Raw genomic sequence first — 27,940 nt, forward strand, 5'->3', positions numbered from 1 at the left:
AAACAATGACGCTTGGGGAGCACGGGGCGTCCCTGGTATTCCACTGGGGGGGTTGCGATGGGGGGCGGCTCACCTTGGCCGGATCGGGACACATGAGAGCACCCCTCAACAGAAAGCGAATAGGTGGAGGCAAACCCCCCTGAGGTGTACAAGGCCAGATAAGAATTGCTGGCTTCCAGCATCTTTTTTACATAGGTGGATTTGGGTTTGGAAAGGTATTTTAGGACACATCATTTACCAGTCAGATCAAGTCTTTTTAGCGTTTTTTAAAGCCTTCTAGTTCCTGTTCACGGAACAGGTGCACAGGACAGACTTTGGGCTCGGTTGTTTGATTAGAGGAGGGTAAAGTTGAGTCGTCGTGTCTGAGTCTGTTGAGTGACTTGGCAGAACCTTCATTTCCCTGATTTGACTTTTTTGGAAAATGGTGAGAGCTAAAGATTCCAAACCGACGTGCAAAGGTGCCTCTGGAAATGCATGACCTCTCCTTCAATGAGAGGTCGGTGACTGTTTCCTTGTAATGGTACAGGTTCTAATACTGAGCTTAGAAACACTTTTCTAAAGATGGGTTTTGAATCCACTTGAGGTCCAAACAAAACCACGGTTTTATCCACGTTTCCAATGATGTTTTATCTAGCATTGACAGCAGGGCAGAGAGCTAAAAAAAAAACCAAACAAATTAAAAAACACCTCGATTGTTTTAACCACCTAGAGAAGTCACATATAAACTGATGAAACTTAGAGGCCTATTGCAGGTAATAGCATTTTTCAAAGTAAGCTAAACTAACAGATGCGGAGTCAGTAAAACCTCCATTTGTTTAGTCTGAAGATGGTTTGATTATAGACATTTTGAAGATCTAATCATAACTCTCCCCTCCCCCCAAATTTAGCTTGGACACGTTAATGAAAGAGGCCTAAAATAGTTTTATATATTCAAACTATTTGTTAACTCTTGATATATACACACACATACACATATATTCCCCTTCCTCCCCACCATGAACTCTTGATATATACATGGATATCGATAGAGATCTATATATTCCCCTTCCTCCCCACCATGAGCACTGCGGATTATTCAATTACTTGTACTTAAAAGTCTCTGCACTTGTGACTAGCCAGTTGGTGCTATCTGATTCACTGAATGGAGGTTGTGTTCGTATTTATGACCTCAGGGAACTGACTAGTTTATCTTAAGAGTAAGAGTAGTTTTATAGACTTTGACCTGTGAGTCCATGGCCCAAAAGGGAAGAGCTGTTAGGGAGAAATGAATATCTGCGTGCCTAGCGATTGTACTTTGTAGAAAAACGAGGTTGCCACAGCATAAGTCTCGAGAAAGAGAGCTTGTAAAGCCATGTATTTTAAAGTTTGATTGACTTAGCAAGCCCCGCCCCCCCCCCACACGCAAGTTATGGATGTGATTCTTCTGTGTGTAGGTGAATTTTTAGAAAAGAAACCAATCGTATATTAAAGGACATTGGCTGATTGGGAAAGGTTCACTTGTGTGAAAGATGAGAATCTTGCTTTCTTAGCCAAATGACACTATATTTAAAATAACAAATTAGTATTTTTCATGTGTGCCTACCTTTAAACTGCTTAACAACGGGGTTGTTGTTGTTTTCCTCCTGGGTACACTGAGCTAGCTCCAAAACCTATATTGTTGATATGGCCAAGAAAAGAGGCGGTAGAGATAAATTTGAAAACCTCCCCTGGCCTGTGGCGGATGAGGTGTTTCTTTATAAACATCGTCGTTATCTGAAAGGAAAGCAACTTAATAACTGGCATCTGTGGACAAAATTACTGGGAAAACTATGATCAAACAAAGCCCATTTCTAAAGTCAAAGTAATATTTCAATGCTAGCTACTATACTCAGAGAAAGCAAAGTTCTGGGGGATTACTATGAACGACAGTGCTGTAGCTAACTGACTTCACCAACACTGTGTTTTATCAATTAAAGCATAGATTGTGCTTCTAGCTTTAATTGGGATTCTGTAGTCTATTGCTTATTCATATCTTGCTAGTCATTAGAATTCTAATTTTTGGTTGTTTTTCTTATCCCAGATTATCACCACGAAGTATACACGATCTCAGAATTCAGCAACGATGTTAATGGGGAGGCCAAAGAGACACAGCCCATTTTTTTAGGTAGGTTCTTATGTCAATTAATTTCTTAGCAAAACAGTGTGGCCTTTTGCAATTAGAAAGAGAGAAAGGGAGGGGAAAAAAAAACCAGATTGTGCAAGAACGGGAAATGTCTTCCACTGCTTAATGTATGACATTCTTTTCAAGACCTTTTATTTTACAGATTGCCAATACATCCCTTATTAACATTGCTAAAAGTTGTAATTTCAGACATAAATGTTTATTAGTGTCTACACACAGTGCTAATTATCACTCACTCACAGAGCCAGATGCTGACTGTGCAGTTTTGGGGCTCTGAGCGCACCCATTTACATATCCACTGGCATGATTCACTGGCAATAGTTTGTGTAATTGGGGTATTACATCTTTGACATCTGGATAACAGAAATTCAATTTCCAGGAAGCTGCTATTTGTTTGGTTTTGCTTCTGCCTTGGGTGGGATAGAGGATTAATGTGCTGTCTTATTATAATGTCCCTTCACCTCTGTGGCCTGGTTGCTAATCCTGCCATGACAAAATTAAATTAAATCTACAGTCAAAAAAGCGGAAAGGAAAAAAAAGTGTGAGTGTCTGTCTAACCACCTCTTGATAGTACTAGTCACCGGGCAGCTCCTGATTGTCAGGGCTTTGTGCTTGCTCCGCACCAATATTTTTGGTCTGAGAGACCTGCCCCAGCCTCACTGTTCATCACCATCCTCATGCCAGGCTCCTCTCAGGGTCCAGCAGAGCAAAAGCAGCCTCTCTGAGTCCTTTAGACAAGTGCTGCTACAGAAGAGGTGGGTGGGTAGCCAAGAAGGTTGCCTCCCTTTCTGTATGTAGTTTTTAATACAGCATGCACTGTGCATGCAGCGCCTGGGAGGTGCAGTCTGTGATTTGCAAACCACGATTCAAAACTTAACATGATTTAGGAATTTGTCAACTAGAGCAACCCAAACCCACTACCATCAATTCTGACCCAGTTCTGAGACCGTCAAGTCTTCATGGGAGCAGACAGCCTCGGCTTTCTCCTCTGGAGTAGCTGGCAGGCTAGAACCACTGGTTTGGCACAGTAAGGAAGTAGAGGAGGGGAGAAAGTTGGGGTTACGAAATGCCAGGACCAGAATTGTCCTATCACAGGGGAGGATGGTTAAGACTGTGGGAAGCAGAGTTTCCCAGTAAACACAGGGCATTGTGCTTCCAATTAAGCAACGGGCAAGCCATGCTTTAAGGAAGAGAAAAAGGGTGCCAAGGAGTGAGAAGTCCAACGGAGACGCAAGTCAAATAGGAGGCAGGCTGCTGCAGTATTGCTTACACACGTGATCACTGGAAGGTGTGCATCTTTGCAGGGAGAGTGAAACTACTCCCCAAGTGCCCCGCTCGCGACACCTGTTTACTGTGGATAAGATGACAGCAAACCCAAACGAGTTTTGTTTTTCAATCCAGAGGTTAATAAAACGAAATGTTGTGTCCCAGAAAGAGTATTTTTTGGATGATATTCTTTTCAGTTCCCCAAACTGGATCAGGTGGAATTCTGACCCTGCCATTTGAAATGAAGAATTTGCCTCGGAAAATTTACGCTTCATCTTAAGAGCAGTTGGTCCATAGTCACTTGATCTTGTGTATGAGAACATGAGACTGGAGGGGGGGGGGGATGCTGGTGCTCCAGAGTTCAGACAAATGCACACCTTTCACTGCTTTCTTGGCTTTGTCCAGGAAGATGTGAGCAAGTAACGAGAGACCGTGCTTACCGACACTAGTTACTACAGGCCAAAACGTTGAGCAGCACAGATGTGTGTGTGTAGTGGATTATTTCTCCTTCTCTTACTGTGGTGAAAGTGTAATAAAGCTCCCCAGACACCCCCCCCAACCCCACCCCACCCCAAAACCTCACTGCTATCGGGTTGATTCTGACTCATTGCGTCTAAAGGACCAGGTAGAACTGCCCCTGTGGGTGTCTGAGACGCTTAACACTTTATAGGATTAGAAAGCCCTGTCTTTTTCCTATGGAGTGCCTGGGAGCTTCAAACTGCTGAGCAACATATAACCACTACACCACCAGGTCCCTGAGGTTCCCAAAGAACTGGTTAATTTTGTGATCTCCCAATTTTTTAAAAGTAGTGGAAGAGTAAGACATACTTTTTAGACAAATAGCAATATCTTACTGGTGACATCTGAAAGGAAGAATCGTGTTGTTGGTAATGTTATAACACGACTCCTTTTATAGTTCAAACAAAAGAACCAAACCGACCGCCCTTCGTGTGAATCCTAACTCTTAGCGGCCCTTATAATTTCTGAGACATTAAATCTTTATGGCGCCGATAGCCTCATCTTTCTCCCACGGAGAGGCTGATGGCTTTGAACCAATGACCTTGTGGTTAGCAGCCCAATGCCTAACCCACAGCGCTCCCAGAGTTCTTTAGTTTAGAATGACTCTTCTCCAGACATTGAAATTAAGTCTATCTTGTCGTTTGCCAGAGCCTTACTTATTGTGATGTAGAATTCTGTATGAGGTTTATGACATCTAAGGGAATTTGCTACCAAACTACCCAAACCACTGGATTACATGTGCTTTGATACCAAAAAAAAGGGGGGGCCGGGTGTGTGTGTGGGGGGGGTTGACAGTTGGCTTCGGTAAAGAGTTGTATTCTGTCCTATAGGGCCTGTGAGTTAGGATGGACTCAGTGGGTTTAGTTTGCTTTGGTCAGTACTAAAACATGGCCCTCTGGATCCTATACGGCATTTTCTATGTTCCAGCATATGGGTACCTTTGATACTACGTGCATCTGTAAGCTGAACGCTCACATCCTGGGCCTGCGGTTGCGGGTGGAGTGTGGCAGTGTGGATGGAGAAGTTTGGGTGTTTGCATGGTGTGGTAGGGCCAATCAATAGGTATTTATAGTCGTTCCTAATTTGGGAGTTGCACCCACATTTTACATTTGTTAATGGAGTCAGACTTTATCTTGTGGACCTTGAGCTCTCAAGCTGGCTGTGATGGGAACGGGATTTAAGATTTGAGTAGCGTTTGCAAGGAAACAACGTAATCCGTTTGCATCCATCCCACCGTGTTTTAAAGAAAATAGTATGAATTTATCACTCTTCTGGCGTGTATGAGTGTGTTTGTGGATAACTGAAGAAATGGATAGGATATTGACCTTGCTCCCAGGAGTTATAATAATCCATTGGGGAGATAGGCCAAATTCTGGGAGCAGCTCAGGAACAATATTTAGTAATGACAACGACTGCAGTCGTGTGAGCACTCACGTTGTGTAAGCGATTTAGCTGAGTGCTTCAGATGAACGAGCTCAGTTGTGTTCACACAAGTGTGTGAGTCAATATTCTGGAAATCATAGGTAACCTGCCAGAGATTTCTTAACTCTTTTTTAGGAAGGGACAGAACAGGGATTCTAGTGTAGGCGTGTCAGAGCTTGAAGCAACTGTGGGGTGTTGCCAGAGGGCAAACCTAGGTAGATCCTTAAGTAACATCATTACGCTTTGAGTGTTACATTTGATCAGTTAGAGTGTTTTCACATCTGCAAGGAGCCCTGGTGGCAAAGTGGTTGCACGTTGGGCTGCTAACCAGGAGGTCAGGATTTCGAAAGCACCAGCCTCTCCGAAGGAGACAGATGAGCCTTTCTTACACCCATAACGAGTTACAGTCTCAGAAACCCAGAGGTGCAGTTCTCCCCTGTCCTGTAGAGTCACTCTGAGTTGGTATTAACTCATTGACATTGAAATTTGGATTTGTTTCTCACCTGTGGTCTCACTTGATTCTTGCAATATACCTGTGAGGGAGTTATGGTGGATGCTGTTAGTCCCATTACGTGACTGAAGAAACAAGCTTAGAGTGAGTGGCTTGCTTTAAACAGCAGAACCTGGAGTGAACTCAGGTCTCTTATCCAAAGTTCTTTCCCTTCTGTCATGTGGATCACTAGGAGGCCTTAGCTGGTAGCAGACTGCTTTTAGAAAACCGAATATAATAACATAATGCTTAATATCTTGCTTATAACTAATCCAAACTTCAAATAAATTTCATTTTAAACATTGGATGATGGTTAGACATGATCTTAGTAGAACTGTGCTGCACTGGGTCTTTTTGGACGTGATAGTCAGACCTTTCTCCTAACCACATCTGGGTGGATTCACACCACAAACCTTTCAGTTACCAGCCAAGTGAGCCACCAGGGCCTCCAGATTTACTAAGAGAGTATGTGAATTTGAAACCTGTTTGTTCAGTAGCCTCTCATTTGTTCATTCAGTACATGTTTATGGAGCTCCAATTATGTACCAGGTCCTCTTATCAGTTGTTTTTTTAAAATGTTCAGTTCAGCTATAAAACTTTCAGTGCCAGAAGCACATGGTATAGTAACCATGCCAATTGAGCAGAATTGAGATCTCTCCGTCCCCCCACCCCCCTTGGCAGTGGGTTTCTTCATGAGTTGTCCCTGCTAAAGTCCACAGAATCTCCCCAAAGGGCACACTGTGGAAATCCCATGCATATTTTCCAGTTTTGTCTCCAACCACAATGTGTTTCCTTTTCTGGAGAATTGGGCTGGTCCACCTGTAACACAGAAAAACTCTTCCCCTAGAATTGGGTACCTGCTCTCTGTCCCTATCCCCAGATCTCCGACTGGTTCTTGTTTGGTATTTAAAGACCTAGGGAGTGAGATACCTCCTTCCATAGAAGGAGGCCCTGATGTTTCACAAGTGTCTGAAGCTCCCGCCCAAAATCAGATTCACTGTGGATGCCGACCCAAAGTGACCCCGTTCAGGGAAGGGTAGAAGTGATCCTGTAGGTTTCTGAGATTGTCACTCATTACAGGAATAAACAGCCCCGTCTTTCACTCATGGAGCCGCTGGGGGTTTCCAACTGCTGACTTAGAGTTAGCAGCCCAACTCTTAACGACTGTGCCACCAGTGCTGCTCCTCTTCCTCCTCCTCCTCCTCCTCCTCCTCCATAGGGCAAAAGTCTAGGAGGGCCAAGAGAAAAGGAGAGAAGAACCCCTCAAAGGGAACAAGAGCCCCCCTCTCCGAAACTCCACCCTCAGCATCGTGCTCCATTGTGTCCTTGTCTCCCCGTCCTTTTCCACGTCACTTCTTTTTTAGGTGGAGCGAAGGTTAACAGAAAGCTCTGAGTGTCTCTTGTAGTTAGGAAGGTAGCCAATAGTAACCCCCAGCCAAACCCACTGCAAACTCATGGTCACCAACATATATGTTATCTCATGACCCTGTCTGTGTTATTTCAAGGAGAAAAACTCACCGGGGAGTTCTGCTCTACCCTATGGGATCTCTGTGAGTTGGAATCGCCTCCATACGAGTGAGTTTTGTCCCGATGAAGGTACTACGGTTTCTGCGTTGTCGTCGTCGTTATTGAGGGCTGTTGCGCTGGTTTCAGCTCCCAATGATCCCATGTGACCGCCGAGCTGTCCCGTAGAATGTTATCTTCACAGAAACAGACTGCCAGCCCTTTGTCCTGCAGAGCCACTGGGAAGGCTTGAACCACCAACCTCTTCACTTAGCAGTCTGGAGCTTAACCAGTGCCCCCCCCAGGGCTCCTTATTCTCAGGTTGTTCCTTTAGAAGAGGAATTTGAGGCGTCCACAGAGCTGGGGGAGGTAAATCAGGGCCTATCTGTCCATTGAATCCCTGGTGGCGCAGTGGTTAAGTACCTGTCTACTAGCCGCGACGTTGGTGGTTTGAGCCCAGTAGCCGCTTCATGGGAGACAGCTGTGTCAGTTTGCTTCCATACATTTGTAAAGTGTTGGAAACCCTTTGGGGCAGGTCTGCTTTATATATGCAAGGTTGCTGCTGCGCGTCAGAATCATGTTGTAGCAACGAGTTTGGCTTCTCGGTCTTCTCCAAGCCATGTCCATAACCACATGAAATTCTTTGTTCAGGTGAACTCTGATGTGCATACCGTAGTTTTGAACCACAGCCGATAAAGGGGGAGCAGGGCTACTGGAAACAGGTGGAGGCGGCCGAAAGCTGCTTACACTGTGTCTGAGATTCTTATGCCTCTCCCACCTCTACTGGCCTGTAGAATCTTCAGCACTCCCACAATCAGAGTTTAAAAATCACTGGTCTGAGACCTGCAACTGCATACAGGGCCCCTTCTTCTTCTTTCATGTCTGTCTATATAAAATAGGCAAGATAAAAAATCCTGAGGAGAAAACAATGGGACTGGCAGTTCCGGGTGGACAGTGGGGAGAGGGAGTTGGGGGAAAGTGTTGGTGGAGTCAACAAACCCAGGGATTTTGGAATGACAAGAGATCTAAAATCGATGGCGAGGAGGGTATAGAATGTCTGGTGGGGTTTGATCAAGGGCATTGTAGCTGAGAGGAAGTACTGAGAGCCAAATGAAGCTCAAATGTGGTAGTGGGACCGGGACAGGAGGAAAGTCAAAGGAAATAGAGGAAAGAACTAGGAGGCAAAAGACATTTATAGAGGTCTAAATACAGGTATGTACATATGTAAATATATTAAAACATAACAAAGGGATATAGGTCTCTGTTAAGTATTAAGTAAGCACACATTGGGCCTCTACTCAAGTACTCCCTCAATGCAAGAACACCTTGTTCTAATAACCTGGCAATCTGTGATGCTCACGTTGCTGAAACAATCACTGAAGACAAATGGGTACATAAGCAAATGTGGTGAAGAAAGCTGATGGTTCCCGGCTATCAAAAGATATAGCATCTGGGGTCTTAAAGGCTTGAAGATAAACAAGCAGCCATCTAGTGCAGAAGCAACAAAGCCCACATGGAAGAAGCACATCAGCCTGTGTGACCACGAGGTGTCAACCAGATCAGATATTAAGCATTAAAAGACCCAAAACAATACCAATGTGAATGAGTGGAGACCCATCTGTAGACAGTTGGTCATCCCCTTACAAAAGGATCACAAGGAAGAGACGAGCCAGTCAGTTTGCATATAGCACCAATGAAACACACATCATTCCTCTAGTTCTTTAATGCTTCCTTCCCCTTACTATCATGACCCCATCTCTACCTTACAAACCCTACTAGACCAGAGCATGGACACTGGTACAGATAAGAGCTCTCAACACATGGAATCCAGGACAGATAACTCCCCAGGAACAGTAATGGGAGTAGCGATACAATGAGGGTAGGGGGAAGGTCGGGGAAGAAAGGGAGAACCAATCACAAGGATCCACGTAATAACTCCCTCCCCCCCTCTCCCATGTATAATTCCTTCCCCCTCACATGAGGGGGACGGACAATAGAAACGTGGGTGGAGGGAGACAATGGAGAGTGTAAGATGAAAACAATAATAATTTATCAAGAATTCACAAGGGTGGGAAGTGTGTGGAGGGAGGGGAGAACAAAGGAACTGATACCAAGGGCTCAAGTAGAAAGAAAATGTTTTGAAAATGATGATGGCAACATCTATACATATATGGTTGAAACAATTGATGTATGGGTTGTTATAAGAGCTGTACAGCTGGATATCCCTTGCAGAGGGGTTGTGTGGAGGAGATGAGTCACTCAGGGTTCAGTGTAGCAACAATGAAACTCAAAACCTTCCTCTAGTTCCTGAACGCTTCCTCCCCCCAACTATCATGATCCCAATTCTACCTTGCGGACCTGGTTAAACCAGAGGATGTACAGCGGTGCAGTAGGGATCTGGAAACACAGGGAATCTAGGACGGATGAACCCCTCAACACCCACGGTAGGAGTGGCGACACCGGGAGGGAAGGGGGCGTAGAAAGGGAGAACCGATCTTGGAGATCTATGTGTAACCTCCTCTCTGGGAGATGGGCAATGGGGAGGTAGGTGAGGGGAGACGCCGGGGAGTGTAAGATAAGATATAATAATTATTTATAAACTATCAAGGGACCAGGGGGAAGGGGGGAGCGGGGAGGGAGGGGGATGGGGGGAAAAAAGGGAAACCGAGCTGATTCCAGGAACCCAAGTGGAAGGTGAATTTTGCGAATGAGTGCAACGAATGTATAAGGGTGCTTTGCTCAATTGATGTATGTATGGATTGTGATAAGAGTTGTATGAGCCCCAATAAAAGATGTATTAATTAAAATAAATAAATTAATTAAAAAATCAAACATACAAACAAAAAACAACTTCAACAAAGTGTGAGGAAATAAATTATTGTTTATGAAACCAAAAAAAAACCCAACCAAACAAAACAAAAAAATCCCCAATAAAACAATTTGTTTTAACAAAGCAATCACTGGTCTGGATAGTTTCTCAGGTTTCGAAAAGCACTACAAATAGATCTGATTCTATTATCGTAAAAAAAAACAAAACCCAGCTTCAGAGAGAATGGCAAGCAAAGTCAAATTATGTAGAACTTCTTGAGGGGACTTCAGCAGCGATGGTTGCTTTGAATTGGTTGCACACATAGAAATGCGTTCCTGGAGCTGTAGACCCAGTCATTCGTAGACATTTCTTGCTGCCTGAAGTTGGGGAGGTAATGCTATGGGTGTAGTCCCTTTTCATATATGGTTTAGTGACTATTCACAACGCCACTGTGACATCCCTATATCTGTTTTACAAATAGGAAGGTGATTTGCTAAGAGTCCCACAGGATTTGTAGCTGACTGCAGCTTGACGTCTGGCCTTTCAACATCATGTTGGGGTTCTTTCCACTGTGTCATAGCTGCCTCTGCTCCTTTGCCCGCCTTCCCTCATTCCACCTGCTGATCTCCACATGTAACTAGCTATTCCCCGTTGCCTTCTCAGGGACTCTAGATTAAACTTTATATCCCTTACCCGAGTGTTCAGCATCTATAGCCTGACCCAATGTCTTCCTGCCCCTCACCTTCATGAAACCAACATGCCCTCCAGCAAAGTAGGAATTCTTGCCATTGCTGATCCCTCTTCTCAGACGGAAGGAAACACACGTACTGTCATCGAGCTGACTGACTCATACGGTGACCCTATAGGGCAGAGTAGAACCGCCCCGCTGGGTTTCCAAGCCTCAAAGCCTTTACAGGAGGAGATGGCTTCCTCTTTTTCCTCTGGAGCTGCTGGGGGTGAGCCACAGCTTCCATTTGGGAAAGCCCAAGGTGAATTTGGGGAGAAAGGAGGGAGGTAAGAGCTGTTACGTACCTGCTGTATGGCAGGCACTTCCCAAACACAATCACGGTTCTCCCTCAGCAGTTTGGTGAAGGTATTATTATTCCTGTATTTAGATGCCAAGAATAGGCCCTTTGAAAAACAAAACAAAACAAAAGAAAACATTGCCTTGTAACCCATTCTGACTTAATAGCAATCCTGTAAAGACAGAGCAGGACTGCCCACTAGGATTTCCAAGGCTGTGATTTGTACAGAAGCTGGGACCCACAGCATTCTCCAGTGGAGCAGCTATGGGCTCAAACCACGGGTCTCTGAGCTGAGTGCTTGCAGTGTGCCATCCAGCATCTGGGGGAGGGAGGACCCCTTCTCTTCCTTTTTCTGCTGAAAGGGCGGGGGTCTCCTGCTAGCTCATCTGTCTAGCCGGAGCTACTTCTATTTCCTAAAAACGTTTTGCTTGTTTCAAAGGTCTCTTGACCATTCCTTCCAGAAGCGTTCTTGCCCTTGGTCTCTGCCCCTCTCACCATGTCTTTTTCTCAATGCCACTGCCCAGTCACTTGACACGTGCCAGGTCTTACCCCGTCTCCAGGCTTGATCTGTTCAATCCCGTCTTCCTCTTCTTTTTTTTTAACATTTTATTAGGGACTCATCCAACTCTTATCACAATCCATACATATACATACATCAGTTGTGTAAAGCACATCTGTACATTCTTTGCCCTCATCATTTTCAAAGCATTTGCTCTCCACTTAAGCCCTTTGCATCAGGCCCTCTTTTTAAAGCCCAATTCAAATACTCCTGTAGGCCTTTTCAGCTTGTAAAGCACAGCCGAGCAAAGTTAGATTTGAAAGCCAGAACACTTTGTTTTGAGTCTCAGGTTAAACTTGGTAAAACCTTGGACTACACTTGAGTGATTTCCATTGTTTCGATAATAAAATACTAATGTTGGCTATAACCATTTCACCAGGCTCTTCCCCAACCTACAGATAACCTGATTTTTCACACTTGGAACCGCAGTAGGCTTCCCCTCTCCTTCCTTCTGAATATCTTATAGTTGTTAGGTCCCTTTGAGTCAATTTAACCTATAGCTTGTGACCCCATGTGACAGAGTAGAATTGCACTGAGCACGTTCCAGGGGATTTCGAGGGAGGAGACGAACACTGTCTGCTCCTCAAAAGATTACAGCCTAGGAAACTACCAGATACACTCCTGCTGAAAAACTGGGGTTCGGCTTTTACACGGGTCAGTGGTAGTATTAGTAATGCTCTGGATGGCAGTGAAGACTGCGCTTTGTATGACAATGACAGCAGTGATGGGGATGATGGCGATCTCAGTGAGGACAGCGTCTATGATGACCTCACACCAGCTGAAGCTCTGCACTGGGATACGGATGATGATGAGGAATCCAGTTTTGAAGGATTTTAACTCTACATTTTAGCTTGGTTGCTGATTGAGCTCAGGGAATAGTACTCTTAAGGTATCATTGTTGAAACCTTATTGTTTTTGTTGAACCTATTTTCCTTACTGTGCTGGTTTACTGATGTTACTAATGTTAAATGACTTGTTGTCCTTTTATTTATGTTTTTTATTTAAAATAAATATTTAAATACATTACCACACTGATGTCTCAATTTTTAGTAATTTTATCTTAATTTGTTTTGATTATTGAAACTCACCAATAGCTTCTTCATTTTCCACCCTAGGCTTATACTCGAGTCAATCAGTTTTTCTGGTTTCCCAGGTAATAATTAGGTACCTCGGCTTATACTCGGGTCAGTTTCTATTAGAGTATATACGGTATATAGGACACTTCTATCCTCTCTTCGAGAGTTGCTGTGGGGCGGGATCCACTTGATGGCAGTGGGTTTTGCTTGGTCTTTAAATTTTTGATGGGAGCAGATCCGTTGTCGTATCGCTGTGAGTTCATTCTATCTGCCTGCCGGTTGGCTCGCAGCCAGAAGCTGCGCCTCCGCTTCACTCCGCTCTTCAGAGCACCTGCCCCCACGATCCCGCCCTCCCTCAGTGCCTTGACTTCTGCTGCCTCGTGTCTGCTTTTTTGTGTGTATGTGGCTTTATTGTGCTCCCAGTGACACTGCCAACCCTTAGCACACTGAGTGGCCATTGTATGTGGGCACCGTCTCTCCTAATAGAAGCCGTAAGACCCTAGAGAGCCCTGGTGGTGCAGCAGTTAAAGTGCTCACCAGCGAATCAACAGGTCTGCAGTTTGAATGCACCGCCTGCGCCATGGAAGAAAGAAGTGTTGGCAGTGTGCGTCCCTAAAGACAGACAGCTTTGGAAACCTTCTAGGGACAGTAGCACTCTGTCCTGTGGGCTCCTGTGAGTCCAAATTGACTCACAGCAGTAGATTTGATTGGACTAGAGAGGAAGGATGACCTGATTCTCTCTCTCTTCTTACTCCTTTGACACATTTAACCCAGCATTGTATTCATAACGAGTACTTCAATAATCCACACATAGATAATCATTACCCAAATGCAGAAATAGTTCAGGTACTAGTGTATAGGACACTGGAGGTTTGCTTTAAACCAGACGATCGTCAGACATGAAGACACACGTGGTGAGCTAAACTGGAATATAATTCGTCTGGCTTGAAGAAGCTTTTATAATATACTAAAGAGTAATCTGGAATTTCTGGTGTTGAATCGCAAGACTTCACCTGAAATCTATTTATTTTCAATCCAGACAGGGCCAGAAGGAGAGGACTGCCCCTCTGAGAGCTAGTGGTGTGCTAAATAGAAAATTAAAACGGTAGCCCATGCTTGCGCCGTGTTCGGCTGTACCACTGGCGCAACTGGGCAAGAGGTGCTCACCATGGAACTGATGTGTTTACAACCCAATGTGAGCACTGTCTAGTTCTCAGGTTCCACATGAAGGAAAAATGTCTACTGCCATTTAGGAACCGGAAACAACAGTGGTGTGGTTGGAACAATGCACAGCACACCCTAAGCCAACGGGACAGCCCTTTGCTGTTGTTGTGTTTCCGAGGGGACAGGGTTGTACCTCTAGGGCTGCTCAGTGAAGAGGCAGCGGAACTGAAACCCAGCCTCCCCTGGCCTCACCAAGACCTGGGCATGGGCAGCATCTGTCCCGAGAAAGTGATTTCTTAGTCTCTACTCACAAACAATCTGCACGGCCCAGCAACAGCCAGCCCTGGAAAATGTGTGCTGTGATCTTTTACTGTGTAAACCAATCGCAACCAATCATTTAAAACAATAAAAAAAAAAACCCTCTGCAAAGTGCAGAACCTAAGGAGACGTATTGATTATTTGCCTCTGTGATTCCCATAGGAATATGGATTTTACTTTTGGAAGAAGACAATGTGGCGATGTATGAGATGAAGTGATCTTTGGAACAGTGTGTTCTGCTTCTCGGAGTTAAAAATAGATTCAGGGCGTTGGTACAGGAAGTCTGTTTTCTCGTAAGTAACAGATTATTGGAGAGGAAACCACCTGGGAAAGAATGCATCAGCAAGAAAGGGTGGCCAGGGAAAGCAGCAGAATCTCAGACCTGTAGGGACGGGTCCAGCGAACGCCCGGTCAGGTTCCTGAGAGGGTTGTGAGCAGCTCAGCCAGCTCCCCTGCCGCAAAGTCTTCATCTGTGGCTTTCAGGTTCCCGCTCAAACTCCTTAGCTTGACAGGTAAGACCCTGCAGGAGTGGCACCTGTCTGCTCTTTGGGGCTTATTCCTGACACTGACCCTCTCTGTTCCTTACTTTACTATTCTGCTTTTCGTTCTTGGCCTGGGTCTTACTTCCTCATCATGTAGACCACGCACTTTCAAGCAGTCTCATCGGCTCAACTCCTTCCTGTTCTTTTAAGGTCCTCCGTTGATGTCACTTCCTCCAGGCGGCTTTCAGATGCGCCCTCCTGCCTTCCCTTTCATAGCATCCTGTGTCTGTCTGTCTGTCTCTTTTTCTCTCTCTCTCCAATGTGAAAGGCTTCTCAGTTTGCTTGCATCTGTCTTCCCCTGGACGGTGAACTCCCTCCAGGTTAGCTCTCCCCTTACTGCCGAGCTCTGCTCTAGTCACGTCACAAACACCTGTAAATGCGGGGTGAGGGAACTGAGGCGTCCCCATGTAGATTGGAGAAATCACCCATTTTGGAAGTCTCTTGTGCGGCTCTGTTACCTCTGAGCTCTCACTCCCCAGCTCAGCGGGCCGAAAACGTACACATCCATCTTAGTGGTTAACACTAACAACCGAAGGCTTACTTTTCAGTGGACGATGTGGCTCTTCCTCTCCCTTTTCTTCTTCATTAGGTTCATGGCAGAGTCCCTTCCTTCTACAGTTGAGCTCTGAAATAGAATGCACTTCTGTGCCCTTGTGTTCCAGCCCGCCCCCCTCTCCCCCAAGTCCTGTGATGGGCTCTTTGTCTAGAATGCCCTCTACCCCCTGGTCTCTGTGATCCTTTATTCATCTTTCAAGGCTCAGCATGATTGCTTTCAGGAGAAGACTTTTGAGTTTTAAGTGTTTATTATATTCCCTTGGCACATTGACCCTCTGTAACTATTTTTGAATAAATGAACAAGTACCATATTAAAACATGTTAAAATATAAGTTTCTACCAGTTATCAGCTTCTCTAAGTCAGACAAAAATATTTTTAAAATCATTTTATTGGGGGCTCTAACAGCTCTTATTACAATTCATCCATCCATTGTGTCAAGTACATTGGTACATATATTGCCATCATCATTTCCAAAACATTTTCTCTCTACCTGAGCCCTTGATATCAGCTCATTTCCCCCCTCCCCTCCCACACAAATTCTTGATAATTTATAACTTTTTTTCATGTCTTACATCAACTGCTATCTCCCTTCACCCACTTTTCTGTTGTCCATCTCCCAGGGAGGGGGTTATATGTAGATCCTTGTGACAGTTTCCCCTTTCTTCCCCCACCCTCCCCTTACCTTCCTGGTATTGCTACTCTCATTATTGGGCCTGAGTGGTTTATTTGTTCTGGATTCCCTGTGTTTCTAGCTCTTATCTGTACCAGTGTACATGCTCTGGTCTGTCTGGGTTTGTAAGGTAGGATTGGAGTCATGATCGTGGGGAGAGGGGAGAGGAAGCATTGAAGAACTAGAGGAAAGTTGTCTGTTTCATTGGTGCAAGCTATACAGCACGCTGACTGGCTCATCTCTTCCTTGTGACCCTTCTCTAAGGGGATGTCCAATTGTCTACAGATGGGCTTTGGGTCTCCACTCCACACCCCCCCTTATTCACATTGATATGATTTTTTGTTCTTGGTCTTTGGTGCCTGATAGCTGATCCCATGGACACCTTATGAGCACACAGGCTGGTGTGCTTCTTCCATGTGGGCTTTGTTGCTTCTCAGCAGATGATCACTTGTTGATCTTCAATCCTTTAAGATCCCAGACACTATATTTTCTAATAGACGGGCACCATCAGCTTTCCTCACCACATTTGCTTATGCGTCAATTTTGTCTTCAGCAATTGTGTCAGGAAGGCGAACATCACAGAACGCTGGGTTATTAGAACAACGTGTTCTTGCCTTGAGGGAGTACTTGAGTAGAGGCCTAATTTGACAAATTGCTTAGTGAGACATGTGCGTGTGTGCACAAGCAAAACTGTCCCATGTGCCATACGGGGTCTCTCCCACTCACTAACTGTTCGTAGTTTAAATGTACATAAATATCAGTAGCATCTCACCTAGTCATGTGACAATCAGAGACATCCCCCAAATGAAATGTGACACTAACAGCTGCCATGAACAACGACCTCCTTTGCATGAAACCAGAGGAACTGAATGGTGCCTGTGGGCCAGGACTGAACTCCTCGATCAAAGACTTGATGCAAAGATTCTGTAGAGGAATCCTGGTCAAAAGTGGGCAGGGAATGAAGGAAAGTACAGTTTCATGGACTACGGACTTCTGGAACCTCTGAAACTGGATGAACCCACAAACGTATCACTCTGAGAAAAATTTTAAACCTTCAACTAAAATACCCTCTGAAGCGTGCTTCAAACCAAACAGTAGTTCGAGCTTAACCAATTGAGGACGTTTGAGCACCGTCTTCTTTGAACAGCTGTCCGTATGGATTCCTGGTGGCATAGTGTTTACGCATCTGGCTGCTAACCGCAAGGTGCAAGACCACCAGCTGCTCGGTGAGAGAAAGACGAGGCTTTCTACTCCTGTAATGAGTTAGTCTCAGGAAGGAACAGAGGCAGTTTGACCCTGTCCTACAGGGCGGCCATGAGCCAGAGTCGATTCATGACCCTGAGTTTGGTTTCGAGAGTATGTGGGTCAAATCGACAATAGCAACACGAAAGGTTAGATAGGAAACCCAGGGGGCGGGAGTTTATGTTCCTGGAGAAGGAAAGAGTTGGACTAGGAGGGTGGGGAGGGCTGCACAGCCTGAAGAGTATAATAAATGTCACTGAACTGCCCACGGGGGCTTAACAGAGTTCGTGGTAAAGTGGGATGAAAAGATCATGGATTTCTTTCACTTAAATAGTTTCATTGCGCCATAATGGACATGTCATAGGAGCCAGTAGCTCGATCATAAGAGGAAGGGTTGGGCCATCACCACCACAATCGCTTTGCAAGGGTTTCTTGTACCCATTGCTCTCGACTCCCTATTTTCCCCCCAGCTTCCCCTCTCATGCACCCAGGTGAATGTGAATCCAGTTGCCTTCTGCGTAGATCATCTTTCACTCTTTAGAAGCCCCCTTTTGCATGTAGACAATGCTGAATTGACGGATATGGTCTGCTGTGTACGTGCTCAGGAGCAACCGCAATAAATGATTATCCTTCTCCCCACAGTAAAGCTCCTTATGGGGGTGACGTTGACACGGGTCCTTAGCAGACCCAGACTATGGACTCCATCTCTCGTGGGTGATGTGGCCTTAGCTGTTCCATTGGCTTAGCCTGAATATCCTTCCCTCATCATTTAGCTCACACATGCCCATCTAAAGGGGAAAAAATTAGAGGCTCTGCAGACCCAATTTAGCTGCCTCGCCATAACCAGGAGAGAGAGATCAAGGGGCCTATCCCATTGATTATCCAGGTGCTTTGCCTCTGTCCTCTGCAAATGGCAGCTTACTAGAAGCATGTTTCATAATATATTTAAAAATCATTAATAAATTTAGACAGATTTATTTTTCAGTATTCCAGACAGTCAGTATCCTTATAAATAAGGATCCATAAAATTGTTTTCTAAGTATTGCTTCCCCCCTACCCCTGACTTGTAGAAATATACTATGTTATTTGAATTCCAAGGGGTTTACAACGTTTTTTACTCAGAAATCAAATTTTATATCTGAAAGGTTAATGGAGAAAACTAATTATGCTATCTGGTAACCAAATGTGTGATGAGACATTTGTCTCTGTAATTAACAGCAAGGCACTTTGATAGTTTCATAAAATGGAATGTTACAGATAGTCTTCTGTGAGCATTTGTTTGCCCGAGGTGTCCAAAGCAGAGATGTTTATGGATGACATAAAGTTGAACTGAAATGTAACGCAGGAGTCTGCGCTTCTCACAGTATTTCTCATTGTTGAAATGGAAGCTGGAAGATTCATAACTTTACTTTGTCATGATAAAGTAAGTAATGTGTTCTTGGAACAGTGGTACGGTACATAAGTTACTCAGTAATTCCAAGAATTTATTCGGTTCCAGGAATAATATTCCGAACAATTTATTTTTACAGAAAAAGTTGATGTGACATAATAGATTCTGAAGTTACTTATATGTTTAATGAAATTATATCTCAAAAATGACTTTACACCTACATATAAACCCCCACCACCACAAATACAAGGTGGAGGTACAACTTAAAACTGAAAAGTCGGGAGATGCAGAAGTTAAGGTTCTTCTGTTAGCATTAATTCATCTTCATTGCACTTACATCATTTTTTCGATTACTTCCAAGACTTTAATGGTGCCTTCCTATGCACTGTGTGAACTACGTTGAGAAGGATTCGCTGCAGGCACGTTATCTCTAGCATTTCTCTCTAAGCTCAGTGTTTTGTTGGGTAACTTGACCCTGTAGAGACCACCAGTGCCTTTTAACATCCAGGAGATACGTGGCCCAAACCGGTTCTGTCTTCGTCTGATTTACTTTGTCCGTTTTGATCAAGCAACCTAGTCTTTGGGACAAGTCTGTCTCCCATCAGGTCGGCAGAAGATGAGAATGGCACATGATCCTTTGAGAAAACTTTCCTAAGAAGACATGATTGCATATTGCCACAGATGGCTTCCCTAGATGCGCCATAGAAATAAGGAGAATTTAGTCTACGGCATACCACCCTGAACGTGCCCGATCTCAGAAGCTAAGCTAGTCCTCTGAGGCCTGGCTAGTCCTTGGATGGGAGAAATAAGGAGAATGTCTTTCACAAATGCCCCAGAGGTTGGTTTACTTCTTAAACAGCTCTAGTGGTGTTCTCCCCCCCCCCCCAAACACACACTTCAGCTTTCTTCAACATAGAATACATTTATTCTTTTATTCATTTTGTAGATATATATTGGATAGTGCTTAGTCCCAGACCAACGTATTCAAAAACCCATTAGATTGTGATAAGAGAAATGAAAGATTTCATGACAACGTAGAACAAAGGGCTTTACCAGATTATGGAGGATTGAGAAATGGGACCTGCAGGGTGCGTGTGGGGTGGGGTGAGGGTACAGATGGGGCGTAGATGAAGTTCAGGCAGTGAGAGTACCTGAAGAACTCAACCCCTTTCATCTTCCCGAGAGCAGTGCCCCCCTGGATGTTAGAGTTGTTAGTTAGATTCTGGTTTCATTGTGCTGCAACAAGAGCTGTTGTGTTGTTAGGGGCCATTCAGTCAGTTGTGACTCTTAACAACCCTGTGTAGACAACAGAATGGAACACTGCTGGGTCCTGCCCCACCCGCATGCACAGCCGGTCTTCAGTGTGAGCCCCTTGTTGCACTCCCTGTGTCCGTTTATGTAGTTTTTCTTTTCTTTTTTAATCATTGTATTGGGGGCTCTTACAGCTCTTTTTTAAAATCAATTTATTAGGGGCTCATACAACTCTTACCACAATCCATACATATATCAGTTGTGTAAAGTACACCTGTACATTCATTGCCCTCATCATTCTCAAAACATTTGCTCTCCACTTAAGGCCCTGGCATCAGCCCCTCATTTTTTTCCTTCCCTCTCTGCTCCCCCCTCCCTCATTTATAAATTATTATTTTGTCATATCTTTCCCTGTCTGACGACTCCCTTCACCCACTTTTCTGTTGTCCATCCCCCAGGGAGGAGGTCACATGTAGATCCTTGTAATCAGTTCCCCCTTTCCACCCCACCTTCCTTCCACCCTCCCAGTATCGCCACTCACACCACTGGTCCTGAAGGGATCATCCGTCCTGGATTCTCTGTGTTTCTTGTTCCTATCTTTACCAGTGTCCATCCTTTGATCTAGCCAGACTTGCAATGTAGAATTGGGATCATGACAGTGGGGAGTAGGGGTGGGTGTAGGAAACATTTAGGAACTAGAGGAAAGTTGTATTTTTGATCGATGCTGCATCGCACCCTGTCTGGATCGTCTCCTCCTGGAGACCCCTCTGCAAGGGGACCTCCAGTAGCCTATAAATGGGCTTTAGGGCTCCACTCTGCACTCCTCCCCCCCTCACTCACTATGGTAAGATTTTTTGTTCTGATGATGCCTGATATCCGATCCCTTCAACACTTCCTGATCGCACAGGCTGGTGTGCTTCTTCCATGTGGGCTTTGTTGCTTCTGAGCTAGATGGCCGCTAGTTATCTTCAAGCCTTTAAGATCCCAGACGCTATATCTTTTGATAGCCAGGTACCATCAGCTTTCTTCGCCACATTTGCTTATGCACCCATTTGTCTTCAGCCCACGTATCATGGAGGTAAGCACACAATGATATGATTTTTTGTTTTTTTGATGCCTGAAAAGTGATCCCTTCGGCACATCGTGATCACACTGGCTGGTGTGCTTCTTCCATGTGGACTTTGTTGCATCTCAGCTAGATGGCCACTTGTTTACCTTCAAGCCTTTAAGACCCCATATGCTATATCTTTTGATAGCTGGGTACCATCAGCTTTCTTCACCACATTTGCTTACTTACCCGCTTTGTCTTCAGCGGTTGTATCGGGAAGGTGAGCATCATAGAATGCCAATTTAATCGAAGAAAGTATTCATGCATTGAGGGAGTGCTTGAGTGGAGGCCCAATGTCCTTCTGCTACTTTAATACCCAACCTATAAATATGTGCACATAGATCTAGTCAATCTATTTAGTTGAAGGTCTTTGGCTTTTTCGCTGTCCTTCTACTTTACCAAGGATGGTGGCCTTTTCCAAGGACTGGTCTCTTGGTCACGTGTCCAGGGTTTCTCTATCCTTACTTCTTGAAGAGCATTCTAGCTGTACATCTTCCTAACAGATTTGTTTGTTCTTTGGACAGTCCTTGTAGAAGTGAGACTTAGACGCTGGTAATGTTAAAAAAGTTGTCCAGGTGATTCTGTTGTGCAACTAGGCCAAGAGCTACGAATACAGAATAAGGGGTGGTGTGGGGTGGATGTAGCAAGAGCAGAGGCAGGAGGCAGAGCAAGGGACATCAGGGAAGAGGCCCCAGTAAGCCATGGTGAGGGATAGGGCTCTAGCTAAGACACTGGCAGCATCCCACGAAGTAGTCGATGCCATCAGACTTGCATTTAGGAAGACGACTCTGGCTTCAGGGTGGAATACAGATGGGGTGCAGCAATACTGAAGGTCTCTGGCAGTAGCCCCATCAAGTGGTAATAAGAGTGTAAAGAAGAGGAAATGGAAAGTAGAGGGACTTAGAAGTTAAAGTCCAAAGGACTCTGTTAATTGGACGTTGAGAAGAAGAGGAAGAGGGATAACTTCTAGGTTTCTAGTTTGGTCAGCTGAGTTGTACATTGATGATGACTTGGTTATAGTTGGGGTACAGTACATAAATGGACATACTTTTAGGCTGTGAAAGGTCCAAGTGGTAATGTCCAATAAGCAATTGGCTATGTGCATCTGGGACACCCCCCACCCCCCAAGTCAAGGTCTGGGTTCTCAGAATGGAATGTCGATAGTTATTGGCACAAAGTGAGGTGATTGGTGGATCTAAAGAGCGTGGAATGAAGATTGCCCGGGTCAGTGTCATAAAGTGAAGCTAGTGTTTTCATGAAATCAGTTTAATAGATTCTCATGAATACCAGCAACAGGAAGAACAACAATAAAAGATGACATTTAAAAAAATGAAAGTATTGTACATGGGAGGTCTTAGGGGCCGGCCCCCAATCCCAATTATGTGGAATAGTCCCCTCTCCCTGCATAAGAATTCACTTCAGAGGGCAGCACTGAAGCTGCAGCTCAGGGAGAGGGAGAGGGACATGTCTGATCAGAGCACACAGAAGCAAATGAAGGAAGAGGAACAGAGAGTGGAACACATGCTGGCCCACCAAGCCCTGAGGACGCTATTTCTGCTCAGAGCAGCCAAAGCACAGAGAGGACCATAGGGCCGGCCCCACTACCAGACAGGACATCCCTCACTTACCCATAACGCTACGCAGAATAACACTGGAGACACAGTGTGGGAATTGCACCCAATCTGACCCCATTACACCAAGGTGAAGCACTTAAGTGTGTGCAACAGAACAGCAAGCAGAACAGAGCAACAAAGTCCCCAGGGAGTACCAAAAATAGACTTTGGGGCCAGGGCATGGCTTCCATCAGACTCCACTTGGAAAACACTCCCGAAAGGTAAACAAACACACCTTAAACTGTTCACAGGCTTTTCTTTTGTTTATTTTGTTTTCTTGTTGCTTTGTTTTGCTCTGTCTTGTTTTTGTGCATAGTATTATCTCTGCAGGTCTATCTAGATAAGATAGATGGGATAAACAATCTGGGGGAGAAAACAATGGACCAATGGTTGGGGGGGGGTGGGGGGGCCTATGGGAGAGGGGAATGTAGGGGAAAGGAAATGGGTGTTAACAAACCCAGGGACAGTAGATGTCAAGGGAGGTATTCGAGGCCTGGTAAGGTTTGATCAAGGGCAATGTAACTGAGAGGAATTACTAAAACCCAAATGAAGGCTGAACATGATAGTGGGACAAGAGGAAAGTCAAAGGAAATAGAGGAAGAAACTAGGAGGCAAAGGGCATTTATAGAGGTCTAAATACAGGCATGTATATATGTAAATAGATTTTTATATGACCATGGGGAAACAGATCTATGTGCATATATTTATAGGTTTAGTATTAAGGTAGCAGATGGACATTGGGCCTCTACTCAAGTACTCCCTCAATGCAAGAACACTTTGTTCTGTTAAACTGGCATTCCATGATGCTTACCTACCCAACATGATCACTGAAGACAAAGAGGGTGCACAAACAAATGAGGTGAAGAAAGCTGATGGTGCCCGGCTATCAAAAGACATAGCATCTCGGGTCTTAAAGGCTTGAAGATAAACAAGTGGCCATCTAGCTGAGAAGCAACAAAGTCCACATGGAAGGAGCACACCAGCCTGTGTGATCATGAGGTGTGGATAGGATCAGGTATCAGCCATAAAAAAACAAAAAATCCCATCATTGTGAATGAGGGGGAGTGCAGAGTGGAGACCCAAAACCTATCTGTAGGCAGCTGAACAGAAGGGTCTTGGGGAGGAGACGAGCCAGTCATGGTACAGTATAGCAATGATGCAACATACAACTTTCCTCTAGTTATTTAATGCTCCTTACCCCCCCCACCCCCAATATCATGACCCTGATCCTACCTTATAAATCCAGCTAGACCAAAGGATGCACACTGGTACAGATCAGAGCTGGAAACTCAGGTAATCCAGGACAGATAAAACTTTCAGGACCAATAATGAGAGTACAGATACCAGGAGCATAAGAGGAAGGTGGGGGAGGAAAGGGAGAAAATGGAGGAGGAAAAAATTGAGGAGTTGTTACAAAGGGCTCAAGTAGAAAGCAAATGTTTTGAGACTGATGATGGCAGTAAATGTACAAACGTGCTTGGCTCAATGGATGGATGTGTGATAAGAGTTGTACGAGCCCCCTATAAAATGATTTAAAAAAAAGAAATTTGGGGGTGGGGGAGGAAAGGAAAAAAGCAATTAAAAAAGAAAACTATCCATCAGATTTATGCTTTGCAGCCAAAAATGTAATCACTAGATAAATTCATAAACCCAAAAGATTTTATTGCTTAAAATAAAATTGGAAAATAAAGGGGAAAAAAAGAAAGCTAGATAATTACTAGTGATAGCAGATGTACACATGCATCTGTGTGTGTGTATATATATTTTATACACATGTATAAAAAACCCATTGCCATTGAGTTGATTCCAATTCATAGAGGTTATACAGGGCCGAGAAGAGCTGCCTTTTTTGGCTTTCCTGACTAAATATTTATAGGAGCAGACAGCCTCATCTTTCTTCTGCAGAGCCCCTAGTGGAGTTGAACTGCTGACCTGGAGGCTGTTCCAGATATAGGTGTATATATATACACACACGTGTATTATATATTAATATAAAATATGAAAAATGGCGGTGTTAGGTAGTATCAAGTCAGTTTCAAGTCACAGTTTTAACCATGTTCAACATAACAAAACATCGCCTGGTCCTGCACTAGCCTTACATTTGTTGCTGTGCTTGGGCCCATTGTTGCAGCCACTGTGTCAATATATCTCATTCAGGGGCTCCTCTTTTTCACTAACCTGCCACCAAGTATGATGTCCTTCTTCATGGACTGGTCTCTCCTCATAATATGTGCAAAGGGCATAGGACAAAGTCTCGCCATCCTTGCTGCTAACCAGCATTCTGGCTGTACTTCTTCCCACACAGATCTGTTCGTTTTGTGTCTGGTGTGTTCAATGTTTTTGCCAACACTGTAATTCAAAGGTGAATGTGTGGGCCTGGAATCCTTCCATGTACCTGGGAGCCCTGGGGAGCTGGGGATGATGGTTAGGTCCCTGCTCCAGCAACCTCCCATGCACGGTGCAGAGCCCCCTATCTGCCCCTCCTTCTGTCTGCACTCACAGCCCTAGACACTTGGAGGATTCTCCCGAGACGGTAAATACATGTATGTGTATACACACATAAGTTGTGCATGCATGAACGCTGGCATTCTCAATGTTCAACCAAGATCTATCTGATATCAGCAGTGATCTACCTTGCTCCATGCCCTCCTCTGAATCCAATTTGTATTTCTGACTTTCCATTGTTACTATACTAGTGCATCTGGATCTTCAGCACGAATTTTACTTGTGTTTGATATTTATGATATTGTTTGATAATTTACATATTCTGTTGAGACACTTTTCTTTGTAATGTGCACAACTATGGATCTCTTGCTATTGTTAGAAGAACTCTGGTGGTATAGTGGGTTATACGTGTAGTGGGTTATACGTGTAGTGGACTCCTAACCACAAGGTCAGTAGTTTGAGACTACCAGCTTCTATAGTGAGAAAATTAGGCTTTCTGCTCCAGTAAGATTATAGTCTTGAAACCATATGGGGGAAGTTCTACCCTGTCCTACATAGAGGGTTGTTATGAGTTGATCCATTCTTTAGCAATGAGTTGGTCCTTTTGCTTGACCAGGTTGCTGTCTTCCAAATTTCTTGGCAAGAAGTGAATGCTTCCAGTGTTGTCTGTCTTTTGAAGCATCTAATTTGATACTGTATATACTCGAGTATACGCCAACCCGAAAATCAGCTGAGGCACCTAATTTTACTACAAAAACTGCATTAAAAATGTACTGAAAAAACTCGGCTTATACTTGAGCATATATGGTATCTCAACATTTTGTAGAGCCTTGATTTTCTCCAGAGAGTCCTTGGTGGTATGGTGTGTTATGGTTTGGGTTGCTAATACAAGATTGGCAGTTCAAACCACCAGCCCCTCCTTAGGAGAACAATGAGGCTTTCTGCTCCTGTAAAGGGTGACAACCTAAGAAGCCCCGTGGAGCAGTTTAGTTCCATCTAATGAGTTGCAGTGGGTTGAAGTCCACTAGACAGCCATGGCTTCTGTTTTTCCGCCTTTAGGGCAGCTTGGGCATCTTTCATAGCTTCAGTTCTTGATCATATACGCTCTCTTGAATTGGTTGCAGATCATTCAATTCTTTCCGGTACGACAACTGTGTATCTCTACTGCCCCCTTTTAGTGTTTCCTGCATCCTTCCATATGTTGCCCTTAGAATCCCTCAGTATGACAGCTCAGGGCATGAATTTCTTCTTCATGGCTTCCGGCTGTGCAATTGTTGATTGTATCCTTCACGTTTGGTTTCTAACTCCAGACCTGACACAAAGTGACCCTGTGGGATAGGGTACTAACTGCCTCCTTGGGTTTCTAGAGCGACAACTCTTCACAGAAGCTGACTGCTGTCTCTTTCTCTTGAAGAGTGGTGGCTGGTGTGTTCGAACTGCCAGCCTTTGGATTAGCAGCAAGACGCTAACCACTGCACACTCAGGTTTTCTCTTCAAAATATGTAATTAGATATATTACACAAAGGAAAAGAGTCGTGCTATGTTTGTGGCTTATTTTTTTACTTACCAGAATCTTCATTTATTCATTCTCTGGCTATGCAGTAGTGAATGAAATAATTACAGTATCTACATTCAGGGAATTTATAGTTTATCTTACACATACAGATGACTGCAGAAGGATTTGTTTAAACAGATATGTTGATATATAGAGATATATACATATATATTTCATCTCTAATCCCTACTGATATATATTTTGGTTGTTTCCAATTTTTCGCTCCTGAAATTATGCTGCAGTGAATAACAGTATACGTGTACAATGGGACAATGAGCATTTGTTTAAATATTTCTGTACCTGGAAAGACCAAATTCCCTTCAAACACTTGCCAAAATGACACTCCCATCATCAGCATCTGAGCGTCACTATGATTCTTTCACCCCAAATGGACATTTTTAATCTGTAGTCTTTGCCAAATTAATAAACTAAAATTACTATGATTTAAATTGTATCATATTCATAATTAGTGGGATTGGTTGGTTTAAAATATTAATTATTCATAGATTTCTCTTATGAATTACATGTCCATGTCCTTGTAAAATAATTTAGAAACTGAATACCAGACTAGTGAGGGAGATTTCTCAGATGTCCATCTTTCCTGAAGTGCTGTCCTGCTCCGTCCTCCCTGCTCTCAGCCACCGCTCCGCGTACACTAGTCCTCATGTGCCACGTTCTGCAGTGTTTCACAGAACGCCAAAGCATTAAGGAAATGACTGACATGGTTTGGGATGCTGGTTCAGATGGATGCTGGTTCGGAAGGGTCCCCTCAGCCACAAGGCTGTGAAACTGGGGCAGTCAGGTCAGGGGTTTCTCACCAAGTCCCAAGAACAGGTGGTTCGGATTTGGAACAAGCAAGAGAAATGTCTGCCCGAGAAGCAGGCCTCTCTTGCTTCTTCTGCACGTACCCTGTCGGGAAGGGGAGCTCACAAAGATGGCTCTGATGGAAGGATGGACTTTGCCTTCTGCAGTCTGTGCCCCCCGAGGAAGTGGGGATTTGAGCCACACGTTTTAGTAAAGATGCAGACTCAAAGTATATCCCATCTTAATCCTGTCACAGCATGTCAGAGAAGTCTCCAAAACTGGATTATGACTGCAGGTGTCGAGGACAATACATCACAAAAGCGAGGGCTCTTTTCAGAAGGGCCATATGAAGTCATTATAACTGCGCCTCGGTCCTCTACCCACGTTTTAAACAGTATCTTACTAATTTGTTGATATTTCTATTATATTGATTTACAAACTGTCCTCCCCAA

At 44.3% G+C, this 27,940-nt stretch overlaps 1 protein-coding gene across 3 annotated transcripts in view; it reads left to right on the forward strand.

Annotated features, from left to right (window-relative positions):
- BEND7 (BEN domain containing 7) overlaps positions 1-27,940 on the forward strand; it is a 114,077-nt gene that overhangs the window by 641 nt on the left and 85,496 nt on the right. For 2 of the 3 annotated variants that reach the window (XM_075552355.1, XM_075552354.1), the window contains exon 2: positions 2,060-2,143. In XM_075552355.1, the coding sequence (XP_075408470.1) occupies positions 2,060-2,143 (84 nt within the window). Of the gene's footprint in view, positions 1-2,054; positions 2,144-7,363; positions 7,434-27,940 lie in introns of those variants that run through there. The other variant, XM_075552356.1, reaches the window with a different exon arrangement.

The sequence above is a fragment of the Tenrec ecaudatus genome, chromosome 6 (assembly GCF_050624435.1).
Source record: "Tenrec ecaudatus isolate mTenEca1 chromosome 6, mTenEca1.hap1, whole genome shotgun sequence".
Classification (NCBI taxonomy): domain Eukaryota; kingdom Metazoa; phylum Chordata; class Mammalia; order Afrosoricida; family Tenrecidae; genus Tenrec; species Tenrec ecaudatus.